At 42.5% G+C, this 24,868-nt stretch overlaps 1 protein-coding gene across 1 annotated transcript; it reads left to right on the top strand.

Annotated features, from left to right (window-relative positions):
• The first annotated feature begins 5,573 nt into the window (after positions 1 to 5,573).
• tspan36 (tetraspanin 36) lies at positions 5,574 to 18,406 on the top strand. Its single transcript, XM_080004102.1, has 7 exons — positions 5,574 to 5,721; positions 10,147 to 10,338; positions 12,859 to 12,933; positions 13,241 to 13,336; positions 14,130 to 14,282; positions 15,974 to 16,057; positions 17,581 to 18,406. The coding sequence occupies exons 1-7, from the start codon at positions 5,662 to 5,664 to the stop codon at positions 17,659 to 17,661; spliced, it is 741 nt and encodes a 246-aa protein (XP_079860228.1). The 5' UTR covers positions 5,574 to 5,661; the 3' UTR covers positions 17,662 to 18,406.
• Positions 18,407 to 24,868: the final 6,462 nt, after the last annotated feature.

Here is a 24,868-nt window from a genome sequence, read left to right as displayed (position 1 = left end):
TGAACAAATTATATTCATGACTCCTCCTAAAAGGCCTTATTATATGACATTTGTTTTTGACTACACCGGAAACTTTTCACCCATTTAATTGTGCATTGAAAAGTGCACGGCCAAAGAAACCCGAGCACCTGGCTCTGTAGAGCTTTGCGTAAAAGCTGGAGACACAAAAGAGACCCATAGACCATTATTGGATATGACAAGACATTTATTCTTCAAAACAGTTCCGCAAATGCCGTCGTAATTTGAAAAATGCATAATCTAAAACTAAAGTCACACTCAAGTGCATTGAATGAATTGGGAAGAGCAGTCCAACAAGCGCAGTTGAATGGGTTTTTTTCCGGCTGCAGCCTAGAGAGGTTTGGAGACCCTCCGCAGGGACCTCCTGGGGGCCCGCGGCGTCTTGGTCGCAGCGGCTCTCTTGGTTTTCTTGGGGCTCTTGGCCTTTCCCTTTTTGGTGGTAGATTTGGTCTGGCGGCTCACAGGTTGTGCTTTCTTTGCCGCCTTCGTGGCCCGCACCGTCTTCCTTGGAGGTGCCGGGAAGGTCCTGCTGCCGAGCGCGAAGGAGCCGTCGATCTGCAGCAGAGACCCGCTGGCCACCAGGCGCCGCAGGGTGCCGAGGAGGCGTTTGTCCTTCGCGGCCGCGTCGTAGCCTCCGGCTCGCAGGGTCTTCTTCAGGGCCGCCAGGGAGACGCCGCCGGGCCCCCGGTAGCCCGACGCCGCCTGCAGGATCAGGTCCGACACGGTGGGAGCCGGTGACTTCTTGGGGGTTGGTCCTCTTTTGGGAATTGCGGGGCCCCGAGTGGAAGACATCGCTGTCGCTCGTGGGTTCACTGGTTCCGGGGTTAGCTCCTAGATCCTGGCTGACTTCTGATCAGCTGCGTGAGAGGGTGACACACCTGGCCCCCACGCAGCACCGTTTATATAGCAACAGCGTGGACCGCGTGGGCCGAACGCCCTATGGCAGCCCTCCCTCTCCAAACCCGAGACTTGTGCGTTTGTCTGACCAAATTACGTTTCTGTTTAACCCTGTAAAGCCCAAATAAGGTAAGAGAGCTCGGGGAAAAGTTGGAGAATGTGTGAGTTCGGGACCAAATTCCTTAAAAAAAAAAAAAAAAAAAAAAAAAAAAAAAAAGAGGAATGTTGCAATGATTAATTAGCCATCAAGAGATATTAAGATAGCGAGAATATCTTTCGAAACCCCTTCGCCAGAACAATAAAAATATGTGCATTCTGAGAAAAGCACATGTATATTTTTGCGCCTTATAAAGTCAACGTTGTGGCAGAACAGGCGCCAGGTGGCAGCAGCAAACTGCGGCTGAATATGATGCGTTCAGGGACATAACAGAGTAAATTATAACATTTGGATATGATCAAATGATTTTGAACACTTTATATAGGATACCCTTTGGGAGCAGTTGGCTGGCTGTTGAACGTGACGGTTATGCATATCCGCTGTGTATGAACTCAATATGGAAATGTCGTCCAACTTCAAACAAGGACCTTAACATTTGTCTAAAGCAGATACAGAAACGTAGATACCGCGGTTGCGAATTGACGCGTGTCTGCGTGGTCGCCATGTTGGAGCGGTCAAGATCTCTAGTAAAATACAATGTGTATTGAGAGATGCAGACTTCTCCCCCAAAGTCGACTGTTTATTTTATTGATTTCTTTGATTATTAATACAATTGCAAACAACCAGGCGGTTTATACCTATATAATATATATATATAAAAGTCTACATTTTTGGAGAAACTCACAAAAGCTGAAATTCTAAAAAATGTACACTTGCCACTTATCCATAGATGGGAGCCTGCATGTCCCAGAGGAGGTTGTGGCTATTCAGAAGGTTAATGTTTTGGCATAGAGCTGATTAGATCCGCCCCTTGTAACTGAATTGAATTCCAACAAGTAACCAGTATCGTGTTCAATTCCTCATGTTTATAACAAACCAAATGTCGTCGGTTCCGAATTAAACGAGTTTAGCGTCAGAAGACCGCCCCAATATGGCGAACGCGCAGACGCATAGAGGCATACAACAGCGAACAACGAGGTATCTTTCTATAGTTATGGTCTATCGGCCTTCATTTCAATACTATTCCGTGAGGAGATTCTTTCTATGTTTTTATTTATTTAAACACGTTTTTGTTCATTCATGTAATATTATGTTACACTGGTCATTTATTGTTACGTTATGTATTTTATATTTTATTTTACTGAACTATCTGAGTTTTCTTTTCCACGATTGCTATAACACTAATTATTTATTAATGTATTTATTTATCTATCCATTAATTAATTAATTCGTTTGTTTATTCATTTATTGTAAGAACAAAACACTGTAGTGTACAGGAGGAAAGTTATGACTGGAAAACACACTATTCACAGTATGAGCCAAAATAAAAATAACAATAGAAAAAATATCTTCCGAAAGAAAATATGTGAGGCAAGACATGACAAAGATAAGTGGCTGCGACGTCCTTGCCATGACGTTTGGTATGATGACATCTCGACACAACAGCAGACCTTTGCCATTTACTGAAACATGAGCTGCAGATTGGTCTGGTTCCCAGGCCAGTCATATCTATACTTTGTACTATAAATTGCATAGTTCAGTTTTAAAATATGATTCTGTATATGCACTGGAATAAGCTCAAACTGAAAAAAGTACTGTATTAAATGGGAATTTATGATTTATGATTTCTTTTTGAATTTGAAATTCCCAAGTGCCTGAGGAAATACAGGTATGATCTAGCCAACTCAAGGAGGATGGATGAAGATAATATAATATCTACCATCATCACCTCCCTTTCCCATCAGCCCCCTGAATGTCTTTCAATGAATGAAATAGAAGCTCTTGCTGAATATCAGAATAAGCTTTATAATATGTATAGGATGAAAGCGGAAGGTGCATTTATTAGATCGAGACAAAAATGGATTGAAAAGGGGGAACAAAATTCTGCAAAATTTCACTCGAAAGTTAACTCCATCCAGCAACTTAGAGTTGGCAACGATGTGCGTGATGACCCTAAACACATTTCTACATATTGTTCTACCTTCTACAGCAAATTGTACACAGTACATCACAAAAAGTGTGAAAAGAATGCAGCCTCTTTCTTAGAATCAATCAATCAATGTTAATCCCATTAAAAATAAAGACCAAGAGGCCTGTGTTGTTCCACGGTCTCAACCATAGATTATTGATTGCATCAACAGCCTCAAGCATAACAAATCTCCTGGCGTGGATAGATTTACATCACAATTTTACAGAGCATTTGTGGAACAATCGGCCCCTTTTTTGTTGGAAGTATTTTTCAGAAAGCACATCCAATAAATCTCTCCCTCTTATGTCAACACAAGGGTTAATCACACTTATTCATAAAAAGGATGCACTGCTGATTGATAATTGAGCGTCCTATTAGTCTTCTAAATTACGATTCCAAGATGTTAGCAAACGGCTTAAGTCACTTTTGGATACTATTGTAGACGAATCACAGTCTGGCTTCATGAGAAGTAGACACATATCAAATAATATTACATTGGTACTCGATACTCTGAGCTAATCAATGGTAATAGTTTCATCCTCTTCTTAGATTTCTACAAAGCCTTTGACTCGGTTGAACATAAATTTATTTTCAATTCACTAAAACAATTTGGTCGAGCAGTAATTAATTAATAGCAGTAATTTCATCAACATTATCAGATACCTGTAAGTCTAACCCGTCTGGTCTGATCCCACAGAAGAGCTGCTGTAGCACAAATTGCTGAAAAGCTTAATGCTGCTATGATAGAAAGGTGTCAGAACACACAGTGCATCACAGCTTGCTGCGTATGGGGCTGTGTAGACACAGACCGGTCAGAGTGTCCATGCTGACCCCTGTCCACCACCGAAAGCACCTACAATGGACACGTGAGCGTCACAACTGGACCATGGAGCAATGGAAGAAGGTGCCTGGTCTGATGAATCACGTTTTCTTCTACATCATGTGGATGGGCGGGGTTAGGGTCCGATCACATCGAGCATCTGTGGGATGTGATGGAACAACAAGACCGATCCATGGGGGCCCAACCTTGCAACTTACAGGATGTAAATATACTACAGGTACTCCTCACTAAATGACCTACCAGTTTAACGATCATTCAGACTTACGACCAACTCTCTGACCAGTCGGTATTGTGCGCTGCGTACAATACCACAGGTCAGCCTATCTGGCCAGGGTCTAAACTTGTTCAGAAACTACCTACAGGACAGGCAGTTCTTTGTGTCCATTGGAGATTTTGTGTCGAACAAAGTGGATATTTTTTCAACTGAATAAAGATAAAACAGAAATACTCATCTTTGGTGCAAAGGCTCAGAGACAGAAACTTGCAGCTCATCTCAGTTCTCTGTCTCATGAGATCAAGAATGAAGCCAGAAATCTGGGTGTAATCATAGACGGCGATCTAAATTTTAAGAGCCATATCAATCACACCACAAAATCAGTTTTCTACCATTTAAAAAACATTTCAAATTATAGAGGCTTCCTGTCAAAAGCAGACTCTGAAAAATGAATCCATGCATTCACAACGAGTACATTCGATTACTGTAACGGCCTATTCACTGACCTCCCGAAATCAGCTGTGCAGCGGCTACAGTTGATCCATATGCGGCTGCACGCGTTCTCACTGGGACAAAAAGTGTGAACACATCACACCTGTTCTTAGATCTCTACATTGGCTCCCTGTTAAAACTAGGATTGATTTTAAGATTCTGAAACTTGCATATAAAGTTCTTAATATCCTTGCACCTCAGTATATAAAAGAAATGCTGATTATACACGAACCAGCAAGAACTTTCAGATCCACAGGCAGTGGTCTTTTAACCATCCCTCGTACTAACTCTAAAGCAGGGGAGGCTGCCTTCTGTATCTCTACCCCAAGTAGATGGAACACCCTGCCTGAGGACCTGTGAGAGGCCCCCACACTGAACACTTTGAAAAGCAGGTTAAAAACCTTGCCGTTCACTACAGTCTATGACTGACGTGTGTGTGTGTGTGTGTGTGTGTGTGTGTGTGTGTGGGTGTTGTGAGATTTGTGTGTGTGCTCTGTAAGCTGTTAGATCTGTTTATTCCGCACTGACTGTCCTTATGATTGCGCAGACATTTTATGTATTTTCTTTGATTGTATTTCTTCGTAAAGCGCATCGTGTTGCCCTGGTATGAAATGCGCTTTATAAATAAAGTGGGACTTGACTTTTAATCTCATGTTACGAACACTTTGCGTTTATTTCTCTGTCTCTGTCAAAGCACCTTGTAAACGCTGTTTTTAAAGGCGCTATATCAATAAAGCAATTATTATTAATATTATTTGAACTGCACTCTATTCATGATTTTGTGTATTGTTATTATTTTTTCATCATTTATAATTGTGTATATATTATATGTCTACGTTTGTTTTTCTTTTTATTTCGTTTTTCTCTCGCTTCTGAAGGCCCCTGGCGGCTCCGCCCTGTGTCACGGCTTCCAGCCCTGGGAGCATGTGACGGTCATGTGACCCTCCGCCCGGTGACGCAGCGCAGCTGGGGCTGGAGACCGCGCCGCGCCGCCCAGCTCCGCAGCTCCGCCGCTCCGTGCGCAGTGTGTGCGCCTCTGCCTCCTTCCGAGCTCCCCACGCCGCCAGAACAACATGGACTGCGGCATCCTCACCTCCAAGAGCGTCCTCCTGCTGCTCAGCTTGATATTCTGGGTGAGTTCGTGCTTATTTTTTTTTTTTTTTTTTGGGGTTTTTTTTTTTATTTTATTTTTTATTTTTTACGAGTTATTGTTTTTTTTAGATCCACCCCCAGTGCCACGGCAAAAACAAGCACGAACGATCAGATGCGCATGCTTCCACTTCCTCATCCGCAGAACAAAGATATCTGCTGCGATTGTGTAACTGAATGTAAAGCTAACAAGGTTAGACTTTAGTCCCTGCTGCAGACAAGTCCTATCACTTAATCACGGTAGTAATAAAAATTAACTAGTAACGCTTATTTGTATAGAAACCTTCATACCAACGTCCGACTCAAAGAGGTTTATATTTGTATAAGGCAATGATATGTTTTATTAATAACAATAACAATAATAAAAATAATAATAATGATTAATAAATAAACAAATGAATAATGCATATATTAATAATAAGTAATGATAATACCTATTATTATTATTATGATGATTATTATTACTGTTGTTATTATTATTATTATTATTATTATTATCATTATTATTATTATTATTATTATTATGTTGTTGTTGTTGTTGTTATTGTTGTCATTGTCATATATATATATATATATATATATATATATATATATATATATATATATATATATATATATATATATATATATAATAGTGGTTATAACCCCTTAATAGTGGTTGTAAAAAGAGACAGATTTTTTTTACCAAATGGGCCGATGACGTGTTGTCACATTGTCTGTTTCCTCATATCGCTCGGCTTGAGTCATGCGGAAACTTTTCACCCGCAGCTTTGTTGTGGTCATGTTGGTCGGCAAGCAGGTGTTGATGTGGAGGTAGTCAGCCATTGTTTCTCAGAAGGGACTCAGTTGAACCCTGCTCCTTTCTTCTCCCCGGGGACGGTGGTGCTGTGGCGCAATGAGCTTTGTTTCTCGACCTGAAAGTGTAATGTGTTTCAAGGAGAATACATATTTGGTTGGAGGAACACTGGTCGCTTTACTTTTATATTCAAAGGCCCTCTCAGTTCCTTATATGCATGATAGGCTTCTCTCTTCTCTCTCTCTCTCTTTCTCTCTCCCTCACTCTCTGAACCTTAAAAGTCAAAGTCTTTCTCTCTCTCTCTCTCTCTCTCTCTCTCTCTCTCTCTCTCTCTCTCTCTGTTCTTGTTTCACATGGTTTTTGGATTATTTTTCGATTACCTTTGACTCTATTTCACCCGGACTGAAGGTGTTTTTAACCTTCTGTGGTCTCGGCAGCCAGAATCGCATCGATCCTCTGCATTACATCACACCATGTTGTTTGTTTTGTCAACCCCTGCCCAAGCCACGGCTTTATAGTTTCATCGTTTCATGCGTGGGGTCGATATTGTGAGATGTTGTGGCTGGTCTAATCAATGCCTCTTCCAGCTTATTTCTTGAGTCTGAAGAGCTTATGAAAACACACAATTGTCATCGCCAAAAGATCATCCAGTTATAGATAATGAGGTATTTGAGGTAAAAACAAAATGTTAAATCATCAAGTTATTTTGAGAGTTTTGTCAGTCAACAGCCTAAAGGCCGTATACAGTAGATGTGCATATGTAGAACGTAATTGTCCTCGTTTAAAATAATATATTAGGTTTAAGACGAGCCCTGGAAAGCATGACAAACTTAAGCCAATTTCAAAAAAATAATGTTTACATTGACCGTTGGGGAGGACAAGTGAGCCAGCCACTCACTATTATCCGATTAAATTCAGGCGAATCGGGTTTGAGGTGACGGGTTCAGGTTTCACCCTGAAACGAGGCCCAAGGGCCGCGGCCTGGAACGCCTGACAAGGTCCAGGGAGGGGGTGGACAACTCCTGACTTACAGTAACAGCCCGAGGACCCTCAATCCCATAAATGAAGAAACTGCCCTGGAGCCCGCCAAACACCCACCCCAGCCCCCACCGCATTCCAATAAGCAGGCCTCATACTTGGACGGGAGGCCATACGTTTTGTAAGCAGCGTGGCCTCGTTTAATTGAGCAACAGATCAGAGTTGGTGGTGAGATTAAGGGCTGAGAGGAGGGTGAAGGGAAGGGTGGGGGGCGTCGGGGGAACGGCTTGTGGGAGATCCCATGACTCCTGAGTGATGGAGGGAAGGGAGTCATGCAGAACGGAGGGAATCTGGATTCCTTGGAAGAGAGCGCAGGAAAGAGTTATTTGGCTCGCGCCGTGAAGACACGCGCGCACTCACGCCCACACCCGCACGCGCGCACACACACACACACGCACCGGAGTTTCTGTGAGAAAAAAATTGGTGCCGGTCAATGTGTGAGATTTCAGTTTCCCGGACAAATGGGGGGGATTCCGGTCAGCGTTTATTGAGCTTAAAAACAATTCATAAGTAGGCTTTATAGAGACTTCGAGAGATTCTCCCGGTCAAAAACCGGCAGTTACCGGATAACGGAAACTCTGACACACACTGCGCGCGCACGCACACAAACACACACACACACACACACACACACTCACACACACACACGCGTGCGCACGTACCCTTTCACAGGCTGTGAGGAGCCCCGAACCAGCAGTTCACATCCTTTACAACTGCGCCATGGAAAGAGTTGATATCATATTTAAGGGGTGAGAGTCCTCTCCATAATGTGGTACATTTTCCCCTCATGGCGCATTTTCGGGAAGATGGAAGGTGAGGCATGTGTGGAGAAAAAAATCTTTTTTGAAAAAAGGTTTTTGGGTTTTAAAGTCTGTCCTGTTTGCTCTACATACGTGTAAGGTATTTCCAATGTACCGAAGTACAAGGGGAGGCAATTACGAAGTGGTGTCGGAAAAGAAAATTGAACCCTTTTGGAAGTCGACATCACCCTGTCATGCTGATAATGCATCTACTACCATGGATGGACCGTTAAATCCAAAGAAGAATATCGTGGCTTCGGTATTCACACCACGTCAAGAAAAACACGACTTCCTTTATGTTGCTGAGAATACATCAGCTAGTATCTAAATGTAAACATGACATTTGGCACGCTGATTAGTTGGCTTGTTTTCTTGACCCTTCGTAGGGAAAGGCCCTACTCGTCTCTTTTTTATCTGCCTCTCTCTCTTCTTAAATTAAACACTGCTGGGTTGGTCCAGAACCCCCATCTCCTCTAAACTAATTCTCATTTGGGTGATAAGCGATTAAGTTATTATTCTGTTTGGAGTCAATCTTGGTGTGAATCTACTTTCCAACTGCTCGATCAGATTAATCTGGTCCACTGAGAAGCTGTCGCCTGGAGTCGAGAGACAAAATATGGAGATTAACAGCACGTTGTTGTAAAATAGCATTTCCACACACTTGACAATTCATTGACCATGTCTATTATATTGATTTACTGTCTGTGAATAAGTCTCCAAAAATGCGTCTTTTATTTTCAAAGTACACAGTCATGCTTTAACATTTCATATTGTAACATAGTTCCATACGACCAGAATAATTGAAACTAATTGAACTGCAATGCAGAAAGTTAATGGACATTTTCTGTAAACTTTCTGGATATAAGTAGTTCAAGTTCAATTTTAGTTCAAGTTCTTTCCATGGGTTGTTAAGCTGGGGAATTTAGAATTTATTGCCAAATTCCAAAAAAAAAAAAATCTTCCCTAATAAATTGTGAACTTATTTTGTGGGGGAAATTCTGTGAGTATTTTTCAATTATGTCGACTTATAATATATTCTATCTGCGTATAACCTGGGAAATAGAGCTTATACTGTATATATTTCCATTTTTATTCACATTAATTCCCATACGTCCCTGTTCATTCCCAATGAACATGGAAAGTTTTCCATTTTTGAAGACGAACAGCAATGCAAGAACCTCAACCGCATTTCATAAATCAGTGTTCTAACTGAACATTTTACAATGCAATGTAGGTGCAGTGTATCATACCTACCAAACTAATGTCAGTCTCGAGAAGCACATCACCCGTCTTCGGGCCCGTTTTGCAGACCCTGAAACAGTCCTTCGGGGTGTTAATTAAACACTGTTTGTGGCGCAGCTTGCCGAGCTCGTTCTGTCAGACAACTTGACGGCGCCACGCGCCTCCACGCCCTTGTGGACCGGCCTGTTTGAGCAGGCAATCCCTCCTGTCCCCTATCTGCTTTGCTGCCTGCTTTGCCGCCTGCTTTGTTGCGCAAACGCCCCCTGCGCTCCCCCCCACCTCCCCTGCATCCAGCCGCCGGGCTCTTCTCTTGCGTCCGACGGGGGACTGGTGCTCGTCACTCCTTTATTTGTAGTTCACTAAGTGTGTCGATGTTTGCTGTACACCTCGCTGGGAGCGATGAGCAGGGGAGCCGAGACGCCCAAACTCAATCGAAGCTCAATAAACAAAGATGATAACGTACTTGCATTAGATAACTTTGTGTAAACATGGCGTAAACATATCTCATTTAATACCGAACTGATTTTTCTCAGGCGGCGGGAGCGGCCCTGGCCTACGTGGGCGCCTACGTCATCAAGAGCTACAACAACTTCACCAGTTTCCTGGAGGACAAATCCACGATGATCCCGGCGGCCATCATCATCGGGACCGGCTTGTTGATGTTCATTTTCGGCCTGGTGGGATGCTGTGCCACGCTCAGAGAATCCAAAGTCGGCCTCAGTTTTGTAAGTGTGTGTGTGTGTGTGTGTGTGTGTGTGTGTGTGTGTGTGTGTGTGTGTGTGTGTGTGTGTGTGTGTGTGTGTGTGTGTGTGTGTGTGTGTGTGTGTATGTGTGTGTGTGTGTGTGTTAATTTGATATAACCTACTTTAGACCCTGATTTAATTACATTTGACATGCAATTTACAACAACGGCAGTGAGCTCTGATCTTGTTTGTCTTTCAGTCGTCCCATATTATTCTCTCCCAACTTCAGATAAACCCTTTTCCCACTGCACCAAAAACCCGTTAACAGACGCTAAAATCCGGCATTTGTCACCAGTGGGAAAGGAAAAACCCGGGTTTCAGCGTTACGGTGTGTGCCCGGCGGGCGTGAGGGTGCGTGCCCGGCGGGCGTGAGGGTGCGTGCCCGGTGGGGCGAGGCTGTGCTGTACTATGATAACACTACTGTCGACCACCACCACCACCACGATCATACATATATGTATGACCGGTGGCCGTGATGGTGCGGGCGTGACGGTGCGCCCCCGGCGGGTGTGACGGTGCGGGCCCGGTCTCACAGCGAGCGGAGACGTTGCACCGATTTCAACACGATACTCCTCCACATATCTGTCTCTCACTTTATTTCTTTTTTTTCTTCTATAAACAACTGATCACTACTCCAAGATGGGGGGATTCACCACGGGTGAGACAATTAAACATTGAACCAAACAAAATGTTCCCAAAAACTGGACTGGCGTGAATTTGTTTGAAGATAGAGTTACACCTGAGTTTGAGGAATCTCCACCCAGCTGACAGAGTCGTTGCGATGAAGGGTTTTTTAAAGCAATTCTATTTATTTATTGATTCAGTAAGGAATGGGAGATCAGATGATGATGAACTCCTGACATTCTGTTTGTTCAATGTCCTACCATCCATGGGCCAATTGTTGTTCTGGTTGTAACCATTTAATTATAAATTGAATGCGGTTTGCTAGATAGTAGTATCTGAAGTTTGGGCCTGCTCGGCCTCCACAGTCTTTGTTTGTCCCTGTAGTGTTGCTAGTTTCATTGTGGGGTGTGTACGCGTGGGGGGCCGTGAAATGTTGTGAGTGTGGGGATGGCACCGTGGGGAGCGCGCCGGAGTTCCCCCACGCTCCCCGCCGAGGAGCGTGGGGGGTATCGACTATCCGTGCTGCCGGTGCTCCATGCTGTTTCTACCGTAGTGTTGGGTCGTTCCTGAACGATTTGATTATTTTAAACGTCTCAAAATACTTAAGGTTTTACAGTTTTATGTTGTTGTTTGTTTAAGTTGCTGTCTCCTCTACTGTTTTATTCACACGGGCACCATGACACGCCCCTTTTCCGATGTGTCCATGCGTCGAGCGTGACGCACCAGAAAAAAAACGGCATTTCTCCCGGCAATGGGAAAGGTTGTCAATCGCCTATTTTTAGCAGGTTCACCCGGGTCAACCTGTCAATTTTGGTGTGAAAACGGTAATAGATAGATATAAGGCGTTTTCGCACCGTAGGAACTTTGTTTCTTTTGGAGGATTTTTCCTTTTTTTTGTGTCGGCACTGCAGGAACTAGGAACAATCATAGTTCTTAGAACTCCATTTTGAGGGACTTTTTTTTAACTCCTGCTCCAGAGAAGGGGCTAACGGGCACAAGAGGAACCCTCAGTGACCTACTGTAAGTGCACGGTGATTGGTCCTGATGTAAGTGCACAGCCCACGTACAGTCAGCGGTCATACGAAAATAACCAATAAAAATAAAATACAATAAAAATTGTATTTTTTTTTTTATTGTAGATTCATTAATTTTATTTTCGGACGTTAACCGAATGAAACAAAATATCCCTGTGCGCTGTTCAGTTGGGGCCCCGTGCCCTACGAAGGTCAGAGCAACCTTTTAAATGAGGCCTTTTAGATCCAATATGGGTGAAGATTCAGCAGCTGGATTCCTTATTTAATCGCCTCAGATTTGCTCAGAAACAGATATTAGTGGATTGATTAGGTAAAATACGTGTCATTTACAAAGTAAATACGGCAACGGAACTCGCGCTGAAACACCGTTGGCTGACGTCACTTCAGAGTTCCAGTGCGTTCCAGAACGTAACCGGAAAAAAAATCCCTTGAAGGAATCTAGTTCTCAAGGGACCTCCCCAGCTCCTCATTCCCCAGAACTGTTCGGTGCGAAAACGCCTATAGATAGATAGATAGATAGATAGATAGATAGAAGAAATGTAAAATATACAACACAACAATTAACTGTGCGCAATAAAAATATGTCAATATATACTAATCCTAATGATGAACAACAAATATCAAAAAAAAAATCAAACAAAAGATTTCTTTGAAAAAATTGGTCATATACAATAACTAATGAAATAGACCTGACAGTGAACCAGAAAGATAAAAATCGAAGGATAATTAAAAAAAAAAAAAAATGGTCTCGTACAATAAAGCTAATTATAAGCATTACATATAAGCCAACACAACATTCGTATCTTCAATGAATTCTGTCTCTTCTCTGCGCTGAAACTTTCAGTTTCTGTTGATCATCCTGCTGATCTTCGCTGCCGAAGTTGCTGCTTTGGTGTTGGGCTTCATCTACCAAGGCAAGGTGAGTCATGGGCACTTACTCTTGCATAGTCACCTGTATCAGTTAATTCATTCATTCATTCAATAAACCCTGTATTTATTTAATAATGAAAAGCATCCTATATTAGTAGTAATTAATTCATGACATTCAAAAGACTAAGGCTATCCTGTGCATAGAATCACATTTGTATATTCTATTTGACTATTTTTGTGTTTGTGTGTATTTTTCCCCCCCAGCTGAAGGGAAAATATTTATATATCTTCCCTTCAGCTGCTGCTTGAGTCGGTAAATATGTCTTGTTGTGTTGTTTTGTGATGTCTTGGTCCAGATTAAAGGATCCCTGGGCCCCTATATGATTCAAGTCTTCCAGAAGTACGATGGAAACAACTCACAGAGCGATGCAGTGGATCACCTTCAGAGTCAGGTGAGAAAGCTAACCTGCTTGCCTTACCTTACCTTACCTTACCTTACCTTACCCTACCCTACCCTACCTTACCTTACCTTACCTTACCTTACCCTACCTTACCTTACCCTACCCTACCTTACCTTACCCTACCTTACCTTACCCTACCTTACCCTACCTTAACTTAACTTACCTTACCCTACCCTACCCAACCTTACCTTATCTTACACTACCCTTACCTACCCTACCTTACCCTACCTTGCCTTACCTTACCTTACCTTACCTTACGTTACGTTACCTTACCTTACCCTACCCTACCCTACCCAACCTTACCTTATCTTACACTACCCTTACCTACCCTACCTTACCTTACCTTACATTACCTTACCTTACCTTATCTTACATTACCCTACCCTACCTTACCTTACCTTACCTTACTCTACCCTACCTTACATTACCTTACCTCACCCTACCCTACCCTGCCCTACTTTACCTTATCTTAGTCTACCCTACCCTACCTTATCTTACCTTCCCTTACTCTACATCTACCTTACCTTTCAGTGTGTCAACCCGGAACACTTAAACAAATTTTTAACCCGTCGGTTTGCATCCCTCTTTTCTGGTTTGCATACTTTGTGATGTGCTCCGTATGCGGGCTGTTTCTTTCTCTTACATCATCTGGAATGTATTCACCACACACACACACAATATTTTACAGCTGTTTTGCCATGTCCTTTCCTTTTCCTTTTTTAATATCTTTATTTCTCCTTTTTTCTGTCCATATTAACATCCGTCCCTCTCTATCACTGTACAGTCGCAGTGTTGTGGCGTGTACTCCTCCGCGAACTGGACGACCACCACCTGGTACTCCAGCCACAACAACACGGTGCCTCTGTCTTGCTGCAAGAACCACACAGACACTGTGTGCATGGGGAGACTGGACCAGCCAGAACTGCTCTACAACAAGGCACTATATATATATATATATATATATATATTATTACTTTTTATTTTTTTCTGCTGCCAAGGCCTGCATTTCCATCTGGAAACCTTTTATCTTATCATTTTTAGGTCTATATTTATTTTTCATTATGTATCATAAGTGTAAAATCCTTAACGTGGATACAAATTATGCATTCAGGGACTTTCATGCTGTGCAACACCTTCATTTTGCCGTATGTAGGGCAGCCACAAACATAGCATTCATGCATGAGCCAGGCTCATACCGCTTGGAGAGAGTCACCAACCTCTTCCTGTTCCTGTTATATAACTGAGGAAAGGTTAGTACAGGTCACAAAACTATTGGTACTCAATACCCCTAAGGTAATGTATGAAATAACCCAATACAAAGTGGTATCGAAACTTCTCCAGTCAAACGATACCTGCATTCCATACTTTTTGTACCCAGATCTAGAAAAAAAAAGGACCTTTGTATCGTTTTGCTCGCAGCCAATCATCATTTTTCGATTTAATGCAACGTGTGATTGGCTCTCTACCGCAGCAGCAGCTACAACAGTCTGTTGAAGGATAAGTTCCAAATTTTTCAAGTCCTTATTAAAACAACAGTTAGCTGTCCATATGAACAGTGAAAGAGGTTTTCCTGGAGGTTTTCAAATTTTTAGGTTTATTGTATATTGATAATTTGACATATTTTTTTAGCTTTATCTTAGGTTTACTGCATGTCACCGTTTTTATATTATATATATATATCTTTTTTTTTTTACTTTATATTTTTTGATATATTTTATATATTATTACTATCTATCTATTCACAATTACATTACTTATTAGCTGAAGGATTGATCATTTTATTCATTGACCGTAAATCAATGATCATTTAATCATATTTCATCAAGTTAATCATAATTATTTTGTCGCTCTAACAGCTTATGCCAGACGCTTCCTCCGCAGACAACGTCGTCTGTCTCACCTTGAAAGGCGAAACCATCGTGTTTGACCTGCAGCTCTGCTCACGTGCTGTTTTGCTGACATTAAAGTTCAGAAAGTTAAAGACGCACACACACACACACACACACACACACACACACACACACACACACACACACACACACACACACACACACACACACACACACACACACTCACTCGCCTGCTTATTAAATAGCTCCAGATTGTAATTTCATTTCTAGTTGGCAGCATGCCAAGAACAGCGCTTTTTTTTTTGTTCAGCCCTGTGTATTAGGCAGAAAAACTTCTTAATAAAGAAGACATTCTTTGTGCAACCAGTTACTGTTGCTGCTGCTGCTGCTGCTGCTGCTGCTGTGATCATTTGGGATTCAGTACAGTTAGAGTGTGGAAGGGTTCACGCTATGGGCCTCCGTGATCCCCAAATATACAATCGCCTTTCTGAGTCTTATCCCATGGAGACGGGCATTAGTATAATAGTAGTAAGATAGATATATCTCATCTTAGATATATACGATATCTGATCTAAGATATACTATCTTATATCCTATTATATATATATATATACTGTATAACTTTTAAGGAAATGGGAAGAGGAACTGGTCAGTGACTCGAGTAGCCGTAGCGGTATGTCGGTGTGTCTCTGAAGTCCTTTTTAAGATGTGTTAAAGTTAACGCCGCTCACACAGTAGTTACACCCCCATGTTGACTGGAACAACTTCTGTCCGTCAGGGCTGCGAGCCCCAGCTGGTGAAGTTCCTCCAGGACGTGCTGAGCTACGCCATGCTGGTCATCTTGGGCTTCGCCATCATCAAGGTGAGCGGTGACCTGCTTCAATCCGCTGCCGGAGCCCGGGGCTTAACCGCGCAGCAGATTCCGAAGCCGTGGGACGAGGTTACGGCCATGCAGTGCAGAAAAAAAAACGAAAAGGAAAGGATGTGTCTTTGAAAATAGAGGAACCATCTCGGCATGAATGAAACGTTGCGGCGCGACTATGTGACGAGCTTTCAGGCCCTTCCGTGGCGTGAGGCAGGCTGAATGCTCTGCTGTGCATTTAAAACAGGAACACCGCTTGGGTTTGGTTTTGAAGAATTATGACCAAGATATTGCGCATTTTTATTTTTCTGTCGGAAATCTTCAAAAGCCGCACCGATGCAACCGTCGCCCCCCCCCCCCATTATCCGCACCTATAACTAATCTGAACAGCTGTTCTAAAGAGAGTTTTAAAGGACCTCTAACCTTTTTTTGACGATTATGGTGAGAAGATCTTGTGATGTGCGAGCCGCTGTCGCCGATCAGTCATGTAGTGTGAAACCACAGCGACTGCAAGACTCCCCATCACAAGACAGAAAGTGGTGTAGTGTGAACAGCACAGCCATCTGACCACAAGTGGTTTAGTGTGCCCGGGATACAAGACGTTAACTCATAATGTTTGTCAAAGCCGCTCAGTGGTCCCATTCCATGTTAAAGCAACGCAGCTTCAGCTATTACAAATGGAAATATCAAACACAAATGAAGGCAGAGTCCAGTATCTTATTTAAACAAATACGTACAGGTACTCCTCATGTATCCTACCCGTTTAACAACCGTTCAGACTTAGGACCGGCTCTCTGACCAGTCTGTATTGTACGCTGCGTACAATACATATACGTATGTAGCATGCGTGCTGTGTGCACGGCGTCCCAGCTACAAGCATCTCATTGTGCATCACCCTTTATATACTATATACACTATATATACTATATACTATATACACTATATATACTATATATACTATATACAGTATATACACTTTATACACCATATACACTATATATACTATATACAGTATATACACTTTATACACTATATACTATATACACTGTATACTACTGTATATACATGATATATATACTATATATACTTTATTCACTATACACACTATGTACACTATATACACAATATACAGTGTATACATCTAATCTCATCACCGTTCTCAGTCTCAGTCACTCGTTCCTGCAGTCTGTCAGTATTCACTACACTAGCGTTCTCAATGGCCACGCCCCCTTACCATGAAATAACACGAGTCGTCGCTTATCGACCAATTCACTTAACGACCTGGTCCTAGGAACAGAACTCGGTCGTTAAGTGAGGAGTACCTGTAGTAATTAAAAAAAAAAAAAAAACTGATTAGAAATTTAGAAAATTGTGAGCAATCATCCGTAAAACTGCCAGAGGTAATGTCAAATATGTGTGCTGAGAGTTGGCTCAACACAAATTTTTCGCCTGTTTGAATATATCTGAACTGTCGTCCAGGAAGTCTTCAGATTAAAATGTCCTTTTTTTTTGTCCTTTTCCAGTTCTTTGGCATGCTCAGCGTGTGTGTGATCACCTGCAAGACGGGGAACAGGAGGAGTGGCTACCAGCCGCTCTACGCCTGAGCCCGTGCCGCTGGGCGTGGCGGGGACCCGAGGAAGCAGTCCAACAACTCTTTTCTTTGTACAAAGTGGTTTGTGGCTTAAAATGGCAGATGTTACTTCATATTTTGCCAATATTTTAACCTGAAAAATTGGAGCATTGTGTCCCTGATTATACTGATGTTAATATACATTTTTAAATCAACTTGTTTTTTTGGAAAGGACTCTAGGAAGCACTGTTTGTCCCCTATGTCCCATAGTCCCTTAGTTTACTGTGTAGTTTTTAACCAGAATTAACTGTTTGTTTTTAAATACCACTAGTGAGGGTAACTCTGTTATCTATGTAGGAACAAATATATATATATATATATATATATATATATATATATATACACACACACACACACACACAGAGCACCACACCAATACTTTGGGGTTTTTTTGGGGGGATTTTTACCCGATGAACTAATCTTCACTCTCCTCTACTTAATCATGTAGCTTTGGTTTTCTAGTTACTATTCTGGGGAAATTGATTTGAATGTTTGAATCGCATCACTTGTGTTGACTGTGAGATGAGAAATTCAATCGATATCATTGTGTACTCTGATGATTGATTCAAATCCCTATTAAATGTTATTTAAAGCCTCAATCAGTTCATATTCAGCATTTAAGGTCAGTTATCTTTGTCGACTTGGTCCGCAGTCATGAATAGTTTGACTTTCGGTCATGTGTATTTTATTCCTAATCAAATAAAAAGTATATTTCCCCACAATAATGAAGCGGTGAATTTAATTTGGGAGTTGCCCTCTAATTTTACCTTTTGATGCTATTTACTGCAAGTGACCTCTTTTGCAACAAGACAGATGCAGTCCAACAGGTTGTCGCCAAGGAGCCAAGAACAAAGAAGACGCTTCTTTTTCCCGTGTTGCACGTTGCGTTCTAGGAACCTGACTTTTTGCAAAGCGTGCATGCAGAGCGGCGTAGTGCACACCGGCCTCCGGCTTATCTCCTTCCCCTCCTGACACCGTGGATAAGCTGGGCCTTGCCTGCGCACTGTACACAAAGCAGATAAGAGCGTCCGTGTGGGACGAGCGAGACCCGTGGTGATCCGCAGCCGCCCGGCGGCCTCTGCGCCGCCCGATCCGTGCGTTCATCACCGTGCGTAGATGAGTAGGTTACTAAAGGAAACTCCCTGCCTACAGCCTCTTGCCCAGGTCTCGTCCCCATCCCCAGTCTGGGGGGAGGAATCCGGCGCCCGGAGGTCAGGTCAGGTCAGCCCAAACTCCTCCGTTCGTTCTCAAATTGGAGGAGATACTACCAGATTACTATCACTTACTGCATTCATTTCTGTGAGCTCTTGGTTCGCTCCGCCCAGAGGATTGTAACATCTGTGACGCATGCATAGGGCACTTAGCGACGCATGCATCGGGAACTTAGTGTCAAGTTCATTTGTAATGGAGGTCAACGGCCAGCAGGTGTCACTGGAATTCTGTTACTTGGGTTTTTTGTTTTTTTTTTGTTTAAAGGATTGGTTCACTATTTTTTCAACCCAGGCCTGTATTGTATTGTATTGTATTGAAGTTCAAATTCAAGAGATTATTTGTCACATAAATATACATACGGTCATACATATATGCAGTGAAGTGTCATTGCAGCGCACCCATGCACAATAAGCTCTAAAAACACTCAAATGTGCGTATATACACTTAAAACGCTGATTCCCATCATTTAGAAGTGTTCATAGCAAAACGACCTCGCTGAACGGTTTACTGTTGTGAAACTTACCACTCTGCCGCAGCTTCCCGCCGTGCTCAGTCGCACGTGTTTTAGTGCATCTTTGGAACATGTCTTTTAATAGCCATGTTTAGAGCTTATAGAGCTTATTGTGCGTAATCACCGGGTGTCATGACATTTCACTGCCTATATGTATGACCGTATTCTTGAACTTGAATAATATCACATTTTATTCAGAACTACTTACACCACATCCCAAGCCTGTGCCGCTGTTTTTGTTTTTTATCGTTTGTTTTTGTTTTGTTTAATGGTCTAGTTGTTGCCCCATTGCGCTGAATTGACGCAGAGAACCTGCGGTCAGAGTGTAAGAACCTGCAGCAGAGTGGTACGTTTCTCAATAGCTGATGGAAACCAACATTTGAACAAGGCCTGCGTTGAAAAATGCCGAACCTGATGAGGTGGACGTAGTAGGTGAAATGCCTTACACTGTGCTATGTATCTGAGTGGATAAACCGCGTGTAAATAATGTCCATGTCTGTCCCTCGTTCTACTTTCGTATTGAGTCCCAGTGATTAATCTCCAGTCTGGATTTCTCGTACATCCGTCTGGGCGCCGACTGAACGATTTATCGGGTCAGTACCGTCGAGTCGGGGCGGCCGCTCGGCGCCGTGTCGACATTTCCGTGCCCCGCCCCTGGTTCTTTCCCGCTGGGGGACGGGGGACGGGGGGCGCGGGCCCGACGGCCTTGGCGGCTCCGGAGCTCCCGTCTCCACGTGGGCCCACGTCCTCTCTGCGGCGTCTGGGTTGACGCACCACCCTCACCAGCTCTCTTCTCTCTTCCTCCACCTCTGTCTTTCGGTGAATTATCCCTCTCCTCCCTCTCTGTGATCAACATGTAAAATGCTCAGTATCTAATGGTGGAGTCAGTACCGTCGATTTTTTTCTGTAGTTTTGTTTTTCCGTCGGTACGCTTACAGTCCACAAATCAAATAGATTTTTTTTTTTTTTCAAAGTGTGTTGTCTTCACATTCTATATTTAGTTCTGAGTCACAAGGGGGGGTTTGTGTTGCCTGGATGCTTTGAGACACTTACATACAGTACAGGCTGAACATGAAACAGGTCTCCAGGACCTTGGAATTTAGCATCTGCAGTTTTGAAAATATCTTGTTGTGTGTTTGACATTGAGTGGTTCAGCCTTCACGCCTCCTCTCCTCTCCTCTCTCCTCTCCCCTCTCCTCCCCTTCCCTTCCCTCCCCTCCCCTCCTCTCCTCTCCTCTCCTCTTTCCTCTCTCCTCTCCTCTCCTCTCCTCCCCTCTGCTCACCTCTCCTCTCCCGTCCCCTCCTCTCCTCTCCCATCCTCTACTCTTCTCTCCTCCATCCTCTCCTCTCCTCTCCTCTCCTCCATCCTCCTCTCCTCTCCTCCATCCTCTCCTCTCCTCTCCTCTCCTCCATCCTCCTCTCCTCCATCCTCTCCTCTCACTCACAGTCGTGAGCTTGAATGGAAATGTTTTGTACATTATTTGATTTGCAGAATTTCAATCACCTACTGAACTTTTTTATAATGATTACACGCCACTTGTGGAATTGTCAGGTGTGTTGGCAAAGCACTTTAGAGATGCACCAGGAGCATGGGTCCCTACTTGCCAGGTGTATTTCCTCTGACCTCACTTTGGTGTGTGTGTGTATGTGTGTGTGTGTGTGTGGCTTGCAATTTAGTACTGACACAGCCATAAATCACACAGAGATCATAAATTATTTTGAATACATCCATAGCATTGAGCCATAAACATTTACTGAAACGAGCCAGAAATCACACACATCTCCAACACAATCTCCCTTTAGATTAGAAAGATTTAAAACATATTGAAACATTAATTCATTTCAAGAATCACGGAAAAAAAATATGGCTTATAAACATAATAGAAAAATTCATCTTTCTATGTGATCAGCACTTTCTATTGAAAACACAAGGCATTTATTTTTGATGGCCCCTAAAAGAAAGAAAGACACCCACACACACACACACACACACACACACACACACACAGTGATCTGAGTCAGATGTCGTCACAAGGAAATTTCAGACAGGGCTCCTAATTTATTTATTTATTTCCTGATTGGACGGTGGTAATCTGAGTAAGACTGGGGACACACACACACACACACACACACACACACACACACACACACACACACACACACACACAGAAGGAGACATGTGCACAGACTTTCTCTGAAACTACCGAAGCCCTCCTGGGGGTTTTATTCCTATCTCTCTCTCTGGCCAGAAAACCCTTTTATCTTCCTTATGCAACGTTTTCACCACAAAACACATTTTCGGGACTTTAATGACTTCACGAGGTATGAACCACAAGTCTCCTCAAACAGGTAACCTATAAAACAAAATCTCCCTCTCAAGGGTTGTATCTGCATGCCACAGGAAATATTGATCCGTGTCTCCAAGGGAACACGCCACTGTGTGTGCTGTTTAAATTATGACCAAAATGTTTTATTTTTATAATGTTTTTCTCCAAAGGAATTTGGCGTGAAAACAACAATGACGAGGAAAAAAAGAAGAAGAATTCCTTGATTACAGCCTCCATTTAGTAGAACTCTGAAACAGAGGACGGAAAGAGGGCCCTATTTTTAGGTCAATCTTCCGATTGAAATCCGGTACATGTGGTCCAGGCCAGAGGCAGGTGCTGCTGACAACTTGTGTGTGTGTGTGTGTGTGTGTGTGTGTGTGTGTTTTACTATACCTGTGAGGACCAGTTTGCCCAATTGACTATTCTTTTTTTGGTTTAGAAGTGCGCCAGAACAATGGGATCTCAGTAAGCGGGTGCCTTTACAGGTGCCGTGACCTCTGCCGTGACTTTGATACCAGTACAAGAGTGTGTATGTGTGTGTGTGTGTGTGTGTGTGTGTGTGTGTGTGTGTGTGTGTGTTTACTTACTTTACATGTGTCAACCGCTGATTGTGTGTGTCTGTGTCTAGTTTCTGTTTGTGTGTTCCTGTGTGTGTGTGTGTGTGTGTGTGTGTGTGTGTGTGTGTGTGTGTGTGTGTGTGCGTGCGTGCCTGTGTGTGTGTGTGTCTGTAAATAGCCGACCAGCAGCCACCAGGGCAGTGTTTCCATTTGTCAGATGCTCTGAGAGCTAATTAGAGCGGATGGACAGAAAAGAGGGGAACAGAGAGCAGCAAATAAACGACAAGCAGAGAAGTAAGGAAGAAAAACAAGACCTAAACAACAAATATATTCATACACGTGTCGTCCCAAAACGCGAACACATATTCTAATGAGGACAACAACTATAAGAGGTTTGGATTTGAGCGTCTTACAAAATGTAATTTAATCACAGAAATAATGAAAGGGGATAAAGAGATTACGGCACGGACAATTATAGCACAGTTCTCTCGAACCGTTGTGGCTTTTCCACCATTTATTGTGATCTTTGTCAAACCGCCTGAAGCCAACACCCACCAGACCAGAGCAGAGAGTCCCTTGGACAAAATAATAACATTTGTGAAGAAAGGAAGAAGGCTTCACTACAACGGAGACACCCATCCCTCTGCCCCGAGGAACCTCCATTATTAGTTGTACACGTTTTTGAGGAGGTCTCCAGCATGAAATAGTTTCTATTACGTTCCGTAAAATCTCTCTGGACCAAGAAGAAAACAAAAGAATCTCTTTTAACAAGGGTGTAGAAAGTGCAAAAAAGTGCAAGTGGAAAGTGCAAAAAAAAATAGGGATTAATTGACACAAAAAAAACAACATAAGATGCATTGCAATATCAAAAGGGCAGGGAAGACATTCACAAAATAATTTACTAATAAAAATGAGGTTGAGAGAACTTAAACGGACAGGTGGACCTGCCCCATGAGCATCTCTTCTCCCTTTACTGTCTAACCTCCAAAAACAAAAATAAACCTCTCTCTACCTCTACTGGTGCTGTTTGTTTCTAGAGAATGTTTAGCTGTGACTGTGACATACAGTGGTTTTGATTCTGTGACAAATGTACTTATTGTGAGTCGATTTGGACAAAAGCGTCTGATCAATGACATAATGTAATGTAAGGTAATTACATCATCAATTAAAACATGAAGTGATTTGCTTATGTCAGCGTTAACTTTAAGGGAGCGACTCACACTTGGACAGACTTGGTCTCAGTGTCGGTCTGATCGACGTTCAGCAGGAGAGCGTTGCAAGCCTTCTCTTCCACGGCCTTCTCGATGCGTTTGGGATTTGTCACTGTGAGATCATCTCCAACCACCTGGATCTCTGTGCGTCCAGCCCTCCCAGTCATCTTGGTCAAATGGGTCCTGGATGGACACCTCTGTGGATCAGGTATTGTGTTTAAAATGCAGGAGCTTGGAACAGCAGCAGAAATCTTCATTTTAAGTGCTGGGTGTTTGAGGTCTTTCACTATTGACCCACACAGTGTTGTTCAGACTGCAGTTTCGACAGAAGTACTATAGACCTCTTAAAGTTGAAGAAGTTAGGCGATACCCCAAACTCAATAGGGTCCAAATTACTTGTAGGGCTAAAGATTCAATGGTTCATGGTCGCCGGTCTGGCAAATATTTTGTGTCCAATCTATATCTTGAAGCGTAAAAAAAAGAAATACTTGTAATAATCCCAATAACTCACACTTTGCTCTTTGTAAGTTTAAAGGATTTATAGATATTAACCTCAAGTCAATGAGAAAAAAAAATTTAACTTAAAACCTCCTGCTAGAATGCATAATTACAGTATACTACTACTACTATTACAGTAATTATAATTACAGTAATAATTAATAATTACCATAATCATGAATATCATTAAAATCAAAACATAAGTTAATGCAAAATAAATAAATTAACAAAAGTAATGTGCAGTATCAAGCAGTGTGCAGTATCAAGGCAGCGTATAAGAAGAGCGTATATCACCGCACAAATGTACATAGGCTCATTCTGGTAACACACTTAGTTCTGGTGGTTGGTCTTCCAATGGGGTTTCACTAAAATATCTCCTTCTGTCCTGTATCCTGAACCATGCGCCATCTAAAGAAACATGAATCGCACAGAACAAAAACCTTGGAAGTATTTCATGACTCAGTTCGACGACCATGAATGAATACAGTATTGCCAAAGCACATCGCACAGGCAGAAAGAAAATGATTTAAAAAAAAAACAAAAAAAACAAAACTGTGAAAATATAACAGTGTATGTTGGTATAAAATGACCCAAACCATCCACTGGCCAGATGGACAGATTAGCAGATCAAAGTGCCCCTGGGCTACTACAGCCCAATCAATGACTGGCAGCAGAATGAGTGACGTCAGACCAGGAGACGGGAGTCCTGGAGGGAAGTTCCCCTGTAAGTAACAAGGGGAACAAGAGGCAAAGTTTAAAAACCTCTTATTTAACACGTATGGTATTTACTGTGATGCCGATGGTACAAGCACAAATACATCGACAAATAAGTACATTAATTAATTAATTAATTAATCAATTAATT

This window comes from Zeus faber, assembly GCF_960531495.2.
Source record: "Zeus faber genome assembly, chromosome: 7".
NCBI lineage: Eukaryota > Metazoa > Chordata > Actinopteri > Zeiformes > Zeidae > Zeus > Zeus faber.
The sequence above is the reverse complement of the archived record's forward strand: the minus strand, read 5'-3'. Positions and strand labels throughout refer to the sequence as shown.